We start from the raw sequence: 13,146 nt of genomic DNA, 5'->3' as shown, positions 1-13,146 counted from the left end.
GATCCTTGACAACGCTGCTGCGTCAACTTGAGTGGGGGGGTGCTTCTTTTTCAATTGGGCTGATGCGTGTGTGTGTGTGTGTGTGTGTGTGTGTGTGTGCATTTATAAGGTACTTATTGCAAGAGACAATGCTACAATCAAAACAAACTCAGTCTTTGGTCCAGTCATCCATATCATGACCATTTCTCTCACTTGCAGGAGTAAACACGGCTCAATGAAAACACCCCTCATACTTAACGGATCACAACCAGTTTCTTTTATGGAGGGTGACTTCTTATACTTCTATAAGAATAAGATATTTTATGGGGTATAATCTTGTGTGTAATCATAAAAGATACCATAGCTCTTGGAAATGGATTTCATAGAACTTTTTACATAAGTACCTTTTCTAATCTGCTTGGTGCCCTAAAATTGAGTGGAATGATGTGACTAATGAAGAACAGTAACTCCAAACATGGACAGGTTGATTTAGGAGTCTGATGTAGAATAGTGTTCTGAATTCACTGTTGAATGGATGGACATGTGTGTTTAGCACATTCTTGGACATTTCTTAACCCAGTCATACTTGGAACAACAGTTTATTGTGATTTGTCTTATCTGCCACGCCCGCTGGTCTCCAGTAAATGACGGAATGATTATCTTCTGTTCTATTCTAAATAGTATAGACCTATAATACATTCTAAATGGTTCGTTTCCTGTTGCAGTGTTTGTGAATATCAGTAGCTGACAGTTCATGAACTTAATCTGTTCCCTAGCAATATAAACATGTACATAATATAAAGTACTACACACACTGATAATACTGTTGTGTATTCTAATCCTGTAATCTATTCAGCTTTTGGGGAGTACCGTCCGCACTTGAAGCCTGTTAGGTGTGGGTCACATGTGACTGTATAAGTGAAATAGAGAACTCCTTTCTTTAGTTGGCAGCTTAGTGAAGATGTTCCCTGCTCAGGAAAGATTACACACATCCCTGCTATGTCGTTGTAAAGCACATCCCTATCCCAGACCTCAAACCTTAGCTGCTGACCCATCTCCACCGAGCCAAAGTTGTACGTTGCATTCCATACAGGATCATTATCGTCCATCACCGTCTCCGTCTCCTCATACATGCCGTTGTAAAAGATCTTCACGTAGGCGTCGGTTTTAGTGAACGTGTCTGCCCTCAAACCTGCAGCTCGCTGGATCTCCATTTGGAGTGTACCTCTGCCAGCCCGTAGGGGGCAGCAGTTGTGGTCCAGGTTCGCAGTCGGGGAGCAGCTCTTGTCCGCATGGTCCACTGGAAGCTGGTTCTCCTTAATGTACTCTGTGATGGAGCTCCTCAGGTTGTTGCTGACCTCTGGGTCCTCCACCAGGTTATGGAGAGGGAAGATGGCATAAGACACCACATCAGGATTATCCTGGAGGCTCTTCATCCAGCTGTGGTATGCTTCAGACGGGTCTTGATTATAGAGGATGTCGGGGAAGTACCTCTCTCCTCCGATCACCTCGATCTTATGGGTCATGAAGCCGTGGTAGAAGCCCATGCTCATGTTGGCCTTCAGAACGTTATCACAGTTTTGAGAAAAGGAAGCATTGACGGGGAGGAATCCCAGGGACATTCGGAGCTCAACGTTTAGGCATGATTTGATTTTAGACTCAGAGAGGCCCTTCAGTGTGGCCAGGCAAGTCCTGAAGGCGGTGACCCACTTCACCTTGCCACCAAGCTGCACCTGAGATACATGCAAACAGCGTCAGTTGGCATATATACATTACACTGTATGTTTAGCCGTTTGTACATCATTGATGTTAGTTGCCTTTGAACACTGCTTGTATTGACCCAAAGCCCACTGACCTGGTGTATGTAGTGCGTTCCATAGGTGTCTATTAACCGTCTATACTGAGCTCTGTGCTGGTTTGTAGCAATACTCTCTGGGAGTCTTTTCAGATGCTTGGCGAACTCTGCACTGAGCTGTGGGTGGTCAGCCAGCCTGTAGCTGAGAAAGCAAGACCCGTGGAGTTATACTCAAACACAGTGGAAATATCTGTGCATGTTTTTGCGTTCTTCTTAGAGGCTTCTGAGACAAAGACAATAAATATGGTCACTGTAAGAGCTCATTCAAATGTTTTGTGTATTTGCATCTTGATCAAGTTTATGAACCTGTCCCACATTTGCATGAGTTTTCTTTCAAGTTATTAATAATCTAATTTAAATATCTTCAGATAAAGAAATAACATTTTAAAAGCTTTACTAATCAATAATCATACCAAGTTTATCTCAGCTCTACCTCGGCTATCATAGCCTACGCCCAACATTGACTTTCATTGACAAACTCCTGTTAACTAACTCTGTTTACCTGTAGTAGGTACAGCTGATATCGTGGATGGCAAATGTGGCTTTGTCTACATTGTGCTGTGAGCGAGCGAACATGGCCATGTCTGAGCGACTGCCTCCCAGCACTGCCTTGCCCATCTTGTACTGCTCGTCCAAATGGAGTCCCATGCCCCAGTTGTTACTGACCAGGGAGTTGGAGGTACGCAGCAGGGAGCTCACAGAGTGGTGAAGAGCGCTGGAGAGCTGCTTGCTGCATCGGCTGAAGGGACGCCAGTCTACCACTGTTGCCGGGAGCCTCTGAATCTGAGGAGAAAGAGAGGTAAGGAGGTTGGGGAAGATGAACAAAAGAATGTTGGGAGGCAGACGGATGTCATAGAACAAATGGAGAATGGCCGAGAAAAGGGGAATGCCAGCACACACTGACATGCCTAATGTTTTAGCAGGTGAGATGTGTCTTACCTGTCCTTCATGGAAACGGTTGGGACAGAGAGTGCAGGTATTGTTGTCACTCAGATGGGTTTTGACATTGATGACGTACGCTCCCGTCCGCCGCATCCGCACCACATCAAAGCCCTCCCCCGCCAGGTTGTGGCCCGGAACAAAAGGTGCTTTCTCGCACTCGGACGCCGAGCCGAGCCGACAGCCATTGGCACCACAGAACCCCAACATGACGGGCAGGGCCAACATAAATGCTAAGCAGTTGCAGTTTCTCATTGGTATTCGTGGAACTGCCATGTCACTGAAATGCAAAAAACTCAACTTAAAATAATCTGTTACCTATTAACATATCTGTACCTACAATATTCTACTGTACCACCATGTAATCTTTGTAAGAGTAAAGCTATGTTGCATGATACTGTCATCTGTCATACTGTTCTCTGGTTAGAAAATACTACGTTTGCCTTTTAGATCAAAACTTATATCCATATCTCAACTTCATAGGTCGCTGTGGGAAGCAAACAGGCTTAATTGGTATGTGTGGTGTCTACTTAACAATAAACAGGGCACGTTTCTAATCCCCTCTTCTGGAAGCATGCATAGTTGCATACCCACCCACAGCTGTTGTGACAACATAAGCATGCACAACAGAAATTTGTACTGAATGGCAGTCTTTTCTTACCTTGATGTGTTGTTTGTCTCTTCTTTTCTCCTTCGACTCCCTCAAGTTCAAGATCACTGAGAAGGAAAACGATGAACTGTTTTTGTCCTCCAACAGAAGTCTCTCTGGATTTTGTCACAACTGATGAATGAATGTTGTGCCTCTCCCTTTTTAACAGTCTCTCTAGAAGATCGAATAGCAGGATATAAATGGAGTGCTGAATGTTTAACTACAGTCTAGCTCAATCTGGGAAATGGACGACAGAGTTTGTGCATGAGGCTGCACACTGTTCTATTATATGTCCTCCTCCTTACAGAGACCAAGGGAGTTACCCTGCTTCAGGGATTTCTCTTTCTCATCCCCTCTCTGCATTGCCTCAGTGTCTCTCCCTCTTTCTCTCTCCGCGCCCCACCAGCCCTCCCTTAGGTCAGACTGACTGATTTCCTCGGCATGAGTGGTTTTGTTTTGCTTTTCAAGAGCCGGCTTTATGAATCCCCTCACAGATGTTTGTTCATGTGAGCGTAGGGGGAGGGGAAGCTTGTCTATAGTCACAAGAGACAGATTGACAGCATGCCCGTAATTTACAGGAAGTGTGTGTGTGTGTGTGTGTGTGTGTGTGTGTGTGTGTGTGTGTGTGTGTGTGTGTGTGTGTGTGTGTGTGTGCGCGTGCGTGTGTACTCATGGACAGACATGTGAATACTGTATATCCATTCATCTTCCTCTCTCAGTGTTCATGTCTGTGAGTATAATGCATGAGCCAGTCTGTCTGTGTGCTGATAACGTTAACAAAACTATGGTGTCAGCCTTGGTCTTTGTCTATTTATGGAAGATTGTGGAATGTTTGTGATTCTCTGAGCAAGCTTAAGTTATAGTTTTGGGCCCGGGAAATAGCTGGTTTTTAACTAGTTTCACAAATGTTCTTTTGAAGTGAAAATAGCTCGGGTCTGGGATTGGATCACAAATGTAGTATTGCAGGCCGGTTTTGCAAGACTCTGTATGTCAGTCTTTTAAGGTCACCTGATTTGAGGTATGTGCATATTTCGTTTTTTTCCCCTATCCAATCCCATTGACCAATTTGAATTATATACAAGAATTGAATTCCTTGCTCTGCTGTCAGTGTGCACAACAATGTGGGAATGTGTAATAGGTATGTGAGATTAGTGGCTCACACTAACAGACATTGCCAAATGCATCAAGGTTTCAATTTGAGGAAAGTAGCACATGACCTTGCTCCCCTCAAGAGGGTGCTGTTTACTTTGTGTATCCTTGGGGGTGTCAACTGTCTAGTTTGCTGACTTTGACTAATGTTTTTGAGTGGTGCTAGCCACTCTTATGCGGAGCGATGTATGTAGTAATGTATGTACATACGTATGTGTACGTACGTGTCCGTGCTGCAACACCTCAAGTGGCCAGTACAGCACACACAAAGTGAGGATAACATTTTTAAGAACCAGGAGAGCAACTACTGGGTTTGTGCCTATGTGATTATTTCCACATGTGTGCCCCTGAATGGTGTATATATTTTGATCCTGTACATATATAAAAGAGGCCAGTTTCAGTCAATATGCAAATGTTAGATAATTTAATAAAAGCTCCAAACATACAGTATAGTAGAATGAAGTTACTTATGATTCTAACATTTCTTTTAGAAGAGCCATAGTGTACAGTACACAACATCAAAGGACTCAAAAGAAAACCCTGTTTCACAAACATTAAACTTTTAATTTCACCAACACATTGGCTGTCATTACAAAATTGCTCATTGTGTATGGGTCTGATCTTGAAGCTAACCCATGTTTCTGTCGTCCTCTTGTCTCTGCTCTGTTCCGTCACTCCCTACCTCTCCATCTATTTCCTCATATCCCCTCCCCCTCCTGAACACAGACACACCCCCCCACCTCCTCTTTACCTGCATGACCATCACCCCTACTGCCACTAAGATCACAAGCCCAATCACTCCAAAGGCCAGCCCTGTCTTTTCTCCACCTGACATCTGACTTGATTGTGGGTCAACTGCCTGCTGTGCAATCTCATTGATTTCCTCTAGGCTGGACAGTTTCCACATCTTGGCCTCTCCCATTCTTACCCAGCTCTTGTTTCCCTCCGTCATAACCATAACCGTGTTTGTTGCTAGCATGCTAATCAATGGTGGTCGAGTGAAAGGGGGTAGGCGAATCGGCAGCAGTTTATCTCCCGTGAACAAACCTGACTGGACACAGTATAGGATCTCACAGCCATCGCTGATGCTGACTAGATGTTGACTGAACTTGGGGGGACAGCGACGTTGACCCTCTGACAAGGGGTTGACTGACTCGCAGCTGAACAGGCCTCCAAAGTCCACAGAGTGTCTGGTGCCAGTCTCATAGTCATTACTCAAACAGATCATCAGACCGTCAGAAAGAAACTTCACAGGGATGAAGTTAGGGGGGCAGTTCTTGACTTTGGTAAGGGGGTTCTGGAGAGACGGGCCATAGAATCCTCCAAATAAATAACCTTTTTGGTTTTGGTTTTTTGGTGCCTTTCCGTTGACGGAGCACCAGTAGGTGTCAACACGAGCCGAGCGAACGTAATGGTTGTTCTGGCAAACCTGATGACACTTATGCCACTTTCTCTTCACACAGTGACATTCATATGAGTTGTAACTTTGATGTCTCACCTCTGATCTCAATAAAGTGGGGGAGTAAGGCTGATGGCAGGAGTAATCACCGGTTATTGGGTTTTTCTGAGCCAGGGCCTGGCAAAGTGGATCTGCATCTGGGCTGAGTTTCGCACAACGCTGGTAGACGCCACCAAAACTGACGTTTGAGGCAGGGCCTTCACAAGAGTTGTCATCAACGTTAGCCTGAAAGTTGAAGTTTGGTGAATCAACTTTGATACAGCCAGGATGGGTGTTGACTGTGAAGTAGCGATCTATGGCCTCACGTACGGACAGAGCCACTTTCTCAACAGTGGGCTCTGGTAGATCAGGGAAGGTGTTGGTGTTTATGATGTAGTGTAGCGGTAGACCCGACTGGTCAATACCAACGAGGTTGTTCTTGATATTTTCCTGCCACTTCTGCAGTGTGATGCCGGGGTAGAAAGGCAGGCCTCCATGGCTCTTTACCAACGAATAGTGAATGTTGGACTGATATGTTTGAAGTGTTGAACTCTGTTGTGTTACAGTGCTACTTATGTCAAATTTGAGTTTGTCAAAAAAGTTCAAGCCAGCCGAAGCTGTGATGGACTGCGACGCCGACACACTGTCAGACACATACTTGGAACGAAGGTAGTCCTCCTGCACTAAGGAGGCTCCAGCATCAACACTTGTTATGACGTGGGTTCCATAGTCGAGCACCATCTTCTCAGAAAGATATTTTGCCCATTTTGTCTGGTTGTTTTCAATGGCATCGGCTATCCCCTCTGCTTGCTGAGCAAATCGTGAGTCGAGAGTGAAGTCCGGATATGCCTTTACTGTGTAGATGAAGTTGCGGACCTGCAATGGAAAGGATCTCGTCATTATCACATCGGGACTTGGTGCTTATTGCTGCAATACTTAAAGTAACTTTTATTTAAATGCATTTATTCAAACACATGTTATGGATGAACATCAGAAATCGTTCTGAATGCTTGCTTCGTCCAAAATACACTGTATAATAATTATTAGATGCCCAGCCCACTTGGACTTATAGGACTAAGGACACAACATATAAATCACTGCATCAACATTGCATAGTTATTTATTTTTATTATTCAAATGTTTATTTATTTTCCAAAATGGTACATATCAGTTTAGTACAGTAAACAGAACATTCTGCCTTTTCCCCCATGCCCTACCTAGGAAATTTGCTAAAGCAAAAGTACCTTTACTGAATAACTTAATTATATGTCAAAATATATTAGCTTAACTCACTTGAACTCTGGCTAATGTTGAAGCGTCTTTGACCTGGTGAGTTTTCATCCTCTGGTTCTCAACAGAGAACTTGCCATTCAGTACTGAAAAGAAGGATATGTCTGAATTTATAGTGAAAGATGTGGAGCTTTTCTGCTCCAACCATGAGCTGATGATCTCTGAGTTGGTCTCCAGTCCTGTCTCCTTCTGAGGGATGACAAACACCTCATCTGGGATAAAGTAGAGCCCGTCCTCTGTGGTCTGGCACTCGGAGTAGTCAAAATGCATCACCCGACCCATGTCTACATTCCTCAAATTGTCCCAGCCTCCCCCTGGCAGCACCTCCAGTGCTGTGATGGAGAGGTTGGTGGAGGTACGGCATTGACGGAGCCAGTTGGTGGGGTGGCTGAGTGGATGAGAGGAGCTGATATGGAGGAAACAGAGAGTGAGCAATGTTCCTGCACTTCGAGCCATGGCTTAATGGGAAATGGGAACAAGTATGAACGTTTATATAGATCAAGCCTATAGTTCCTCTTTTTTTTTTTTCAAATGTCAGGTGACAAAACTTTTACATTATTTTGTGTCTGTTACACTTCAAGCCATGTCTTAGAGGGAACAGTGGAATTAAATCTGGACATTTATAGGCCTAATTGTTCAAGCCTATAGTTCCTCATTCTTGTTCCTCATTCTTTTCAAATGACAGCTGACAACACGTTCTCATAGTGTGTGTGTGTGTGTGTGTGTGTGTGTGTGTGTGTGTGTGTGTGTGTGTGTGTGTGTGTGTGTGTGTGTGTGTGTCACGACTATGGTCGTGTGTGGTTATGATTAATTATGAGTGTTATGATTTATGAGTGTTATTTTGGATTATAAATATATATATGTTTATTGCTAATAGTATATATATATTTATATGGTGGTATATTGTTATAGTATATATATATGTATGTGGATTATCTTAGGCCTAGATGTCTTCTAATATATATATATATATCTATATCTGTGCAGCAGTTGTTATGAACCTGTATTAGACTAACTCTCCTCCCATGCAGAGGATACTAATGGGTTTTCAGACAGACTGATTGTCATCAGCTGTGTGGCTGGGGTAACCCTGTTGGCCATGACCATGGAGGTCTGATCAACCTCCCTGATTGGCTGACGGTCGCGTGAGCGAGCTAGCGGCCGCGGCTCTCTCACTACATAGCCCATTCATGCCCAGCCCAGCGCTGGGGAAACACTTCCAAGGTCTTTCCCCCATCCGTCGTACTACTACTACATGTCGCCAACTGTTTTGTTCCTTTATTTTGTGAAGCTGAACTTTTGTTAGACAAGTTATTCCCTTCGGAAAGGAATAACTTTAGTTTTGTTTTTGGATTCCGTTTATTATGTTCATGCGAGTTAAAGAGCCATTTATTTTGTAAACTATTGTTGATTCTTATAATTTATTCATTATACTATTGAATAAATCCTTGTATTAAGGCCTTGGTTTTCCGTTTCTCTCATATATTACATTGCCTTTACCCCTAGACATATGGTTTTGTAACATATTTGGGAGCCCGTCCGTTTCAAAAAACAAATTAAGGATTCAGTTGTTCAGTTGGTTATGTTTTTTGTTTTGCTAGTATTGCTTTTGGTGGTAGACGGATTGGGGAGTATTAATGGTGAGTATGTTGCTCGTACCAGTTTGAGTAGCGGATTTTGTATATGGCCTGTATTTGGTATGGCCTCTGATGACCAGGGTGCTAGTACGGATGTCCTGTCGCTTGAGGAGCTACAACAGTGCTCATATTGGGAATTGTACAGTATTGCCAAACAATTTAACGTTCCTTTACCGCACGGTACCAAAAAGAAAGAGGCGATTTTCGCAGCTGTCTCACGGCAGTTGTTTTCACAGGGAGTCATTACGATGCTGTCAGATGAGAGTGAGGGGGGAGACGTATCACTCATTGTCGCAGAACCGAGTTCTAGTGGGGCCAATCAGTCTGACACTACGGGTGTGTTAGAGCAGGGCGAGGATCCCGCGGGGGACCCGTCTGCTCAGGCCCCACATGATTACCCACGGGGCACTGGGGGGAGTCCTCAGGACATAGGGGGGGTTCTGCGCCTCCGGGAGCTTGAGCTGGAAATAGCACTAACAACGCTGAAGAGCGAGGAGTGCAAACTACAGCATCAGAGACATGAGCTCGACATGGCACGCCTGCGAGGCCAGACCTACCCCGACGAGGCGTCCGCAGGGGCGCCCGCCTCCCAGCAGCGACACGGGTCACCCCCAGGTTCCAGAGGAGTGGCAGCGTTCGACATAAGCAAACAAATCGCATTGGTACCTGCGTTCAAGGAGGGTGAGTTGGATAACTACTTTTGTGCTTTTGAACGAATTGCTGGTGCTGTTAAGTGGCCCAGGGAATTCTGGAGTTTGCTACTCCAATGTAAGTTGACAGGTAGAGCACAGGATATCTGTAGCGCACTCACGGTGGATGAGAGCCTATGTTATGATGTCGTAAAGGCGGCTATCCTTAGCGGTTTCGAAATGGTGCCTGAACATTATAGGCAAAAATATAGGGCCGCTCAAAAATCCTCTACTCAAACGTTTGTGGAATTTGGCCGTGAAAAAGCCACATTGTTTAGGAAATGGTGCAACGCGAGCAACGTACACACTTTTGAGCAGCTTACTGAGCTGATAGTGATGGAAGATTTCAAATCATGTATCCCAGATCGTATTGTTGTCTATCTTGAGGAACAAAAGATTAACTCAATTGCTAAAGCCTCTGTGAGGGCCGATGAATATGATCTGACGCACCGTTCGGGTGTTTCTCCGGTGCGTAGCGGGGAGGGTCTGTTCAACATGCAGAAAAAACAGCACAAATTGTCACAACCGAAAAGTCCACCGAGGGGCGCAAGTGCAGCGCCTGACAATCGTGCTTGTTTTTACTGTCATGAAGTGGGCCATTTGGTTTCTCGCTGCCCTAAAGTACAACATAAGCAGCAGAAAGAGAATGGAAATGGAAATGTGTATTCAAAAAAACCAAAGGGTGTGGGGTTTGTGCATACTATTCCTCGGTCTGCTTCCGAGACAGCTATGGCTGTCCGGGCGGAGGTAGAGGAGTGTTTTGATCCCTTTATTTTGCATGGCTCAGTCTCGCTGTCTGATAAGGAAAATGAGCGCGTTCCTATCACCATTTTGCGTGATACAGGCGCCTCACAGTCCCTTATTTTACAGAGTGTACTGCCATTTGCGGAGAATACCTTTTGTGGTTCCGATGCATTGGTTTTGGGCGTGGAAATGATATCCTCTCGCGCTCCATTGCATATGATCCACCTACGCTCTCCACTTGTTTCTGGTCTTGTGCAGATCGGGCTACGTGAAAGTTTACCCATTGAAGGTGTGGGGATGATTCTTGGCAACGACATAGCTGGGGACAAAGTGTTTGCGTCGCTAGAAGTGGTTGAAAAACCTGTGGCTAACGTAGCTATGCCTGCGCTGGGAGCCCCACCCACTGTGTTTCCGGGTTGTGCTGTGACTCGCGCACAATTGAAAAAGTTTGATGACGAGGCTACGTTGTGTGACACTTTCTTGTGTGCCGAGCGACCAGTGGGTGATGCCCCACAGACACCGCGTAAGCGGCCTAGGAAAAGCTTGCTGGCTACTAAAAGTGATTTTGGGTTTGATATCGATAGGGAAACATTTGCGCATGCGCAGAAGCACGATCGCTCTCTCTCTGTGTGCTGGGAGGCAGTTACCAAAGTGGGTGAGGCTGCTGGGCCGAGTGCATATAGTGTAGAGGATGGCCTCCTTGTGCGTAAATGGTTTCCAGCGGCTATCGGTGACTTGAAATGGAATGTGGTGCGTCAGGTTGTGGTACCTCAGGGTTTCCGTTCCCAGATTCTCAGTCTGGCTCACGACAACATTTCTGGCCACCTGGGCATTCGTAAAACTTATGACCGCATCCTACGCTATTTTTTCTGGCCGGGTTTGAATGCGTCTGTTACTGACTTCTGCCGCACTTGTCATGTGTGTCAGATGACGGGGAAGCCAAACCAGACTATTCCGCCCGCGCCGTTGAAACCGATCCCTGCTGTGGGTGAACCATTTGAGCACATCATGATTGACTGTGTCGGTCCATTACCGACCACAAAATCTGGTCACAAATACCTTCTTACTGTAATGTGTAGTGCAACGCGCTACCCAGAAGCGTTCCCATTACGCACACTAAAAGTGAGACCAGTTATTAAAGCGCTTTCTAGCTTTTTCTCTACTTTTGGTTTTTGCCGGTATCTTCAAAGTGACCAGGGCTCAAATTTCATGTCAAAATTATTTGCTCAAGTTGCTTCCACCCTTGGCATAGAACACAGACACTCTAGCGCTTATCATCCTGAGTCCCAGGGCGCGCTTGAGCGGTTTCACCAGACGTTGAAAGCGATGATGAAGAAATACTGTCACGAAACTGGTAAAGCCTGGGACGAGGGCTTGCCTTATCTTATGCTGGCAGTAAGAGAGAGCGTACAGGAGTCGCTGGGGTTTAGCCCAGCGGAGCTGGTGTTTGGCCATACGGTGCGCGGGCCGTTGCGTGCGTTTCGAGAGGGCTTATTAGCCAACGCAAACTCGCCGGTGACTAATGTATTGGATTTTGTTGCGGGGTTTCGCGAGCGATTGCACAAGGCCAGACAGATGGCTAGCAGCTTTCTGAGTAAAGCTCAAGGTAAAATGAAGGCATGGTTTGACAGGAAGGCTGTGCATAGAGTGTTTGCTGTGGGTCAGAGGGTGTTGGTGCTGCTCCCACTGCAAAGCTCAGCCTTCCAGGCCAAATTCAGTGGTCCTTATGTGATTGACAAAAAAATAAGTGAAACGGATTATGTGATTTTGACGCCCGATCGTCGAAAAAAGACAAGGGTTTGTCATGTGAATATGCTCAAGCCGTATCTGGCTCGCACCGAGTCAGATACTCCTGTTATTCCCGCAGTTGTCGCCTCACTTTCTGCAGCAGCGCCGTCACTTTATTCCCCTGAGAGTGATGGGCTGCGTGTAAAAGGTTCGTCTGGGTCACGTCTACAGAACTCTGAAATATTGAATGATTTACCGGGGTATTTAAAACATTTGGGTCCCCAGGCGCAAGCAGACATTATTGATTTGATGGAAAATAATGTGAATCTGTTTTCAGATAACCCATCATGCACATCAGCCCTTTCTCATGACGTAATTGTACAGAAGGATTGCCCTCCTATTAAGCAACATGCCTATCGGGTTAATCCAACCAAGCGTGCTTTACTACGAAAAGAGGTTGACTACTTGTTAGAGAACGGGCTGGCTGTTCATAGCAGCAGTGCGTGGTCTAGCCCCTGCTTGCTGGTGCCTAAGGCTGACGGGAGCCAGCGGTTTTGTACAGATTTTCGTAAGGTTAACAATATAACGCAGGCTGACAGTTATCCGCTCCCGAGGATGTTGGATTGCGTGGATCGGGTGGGGTCTGCTAAATTTGTAACTAAATTGGATTTGCTAAAGGGTTATTGGCAAGTGGCTTTGACACCCCGTGCATCAGAGATCAGTGCATTCGTGACACCAGACGGTTTATACCAATATACAGTGATGCCATTTGGCTTAAGAAATGCACCAGCGACATTTCAAAGATTAATGAATAATGTACTAAGAGGCGTGGACAATACAGAGACTTATTTGGACGATGTTGTGGCATATAATGATACTTGGCTTGAGCATATACACACTTTGAGACAGATTTTTCAGCGGTTAGGAGAGGCTAACCTGACATTAAATTTGTCAAAATGTGAATTTGGTTGTGCGACCGTAACGTATCTTGGGAAGCAGGTTGGTCAGGGCCAGGTACGTGCTATTAATGCAAAAATCCAGGCTATTCT

At 45.4% G+C, this 13,146-nt stretch overlaps 2 protein-coding genes across 3 annotated transcripts; both read right to left on the bottom strand.

Moving 5' to 3' along the window:
• Nucleotides 1–72: 72 nt before the first annotated feature.
• On the bottom strand, nt 73–3,844 carry LOC308317321 (perforin-1-like). Of its 2 annotated transcripts, XM_080766238.1 has the most exons (5): nt 3,435–3,844; nt 2,774–3,053; nt 2,337–2,617; nt 1,835–1,976; nt 73–1,712 (listed from the first exon to the last, which is right to left on the bottom strand). In XM_080766238.1, exons 2-5 carry the CDS (start codon nt 3,047–3,049, stop codon nt 828–830), a joined length of 1,584 nt encoding a protein of 527 aa, XP_080622364.1. In that variant the 5' UTR covers nt 3,050–3,053; nt 3,435–3,844; the 3' UTR covers nt 73–827. The 2 variants fall into 2 exon arrangements, with proteins under 2 accessions (XP_080622364.1, XP_080622365.1); XM_080766239.1 differs by lacking the exon at nt 1,835–1,976 and having other exon boundaries at nt 2,501–2,617.
• A 66-nt stretch (nt 3,845–3,910) lies between these two features.
• On the bottom strand, nt 3,911–7,755 carry mpeg1.1 (macrophage expressed 1, tandem duplicate 1; the record flags this gene model as incomplete). Its single annotated transcript, XM_080765730.1, has 3 exons — nt 3,911–3,955; nt 5,323–6,885; nt 7,303–7,755. 3 exons carry the CDS (start codon nt 7,753–7,755, stop codon nt 3,911–3,913), a joined length of 2,061 nt encoding a protein of 686 aa, XP_080621856.1.
• Between the last annotated feature and the right edge of the window lie 5,391 nt (nt 7,756–13,146).

This window comes from Protomyctophum bolini, assembly GCF_963924005.1.
Source record: "Protomyctophum bolini genome assembly, chromosome: 6".
Taxonomy (NCBI): Eukaryota; Metazoa; Chordata; class Actinopteri; order Myctophiformes; family Myctophidae; genus Protomyctophum; species Protomyctophum bolini.
Note: the sequence above shows the minus strand (reverse complement) of the source record. Positions and strands in the feature narration are given on the sequence as shown.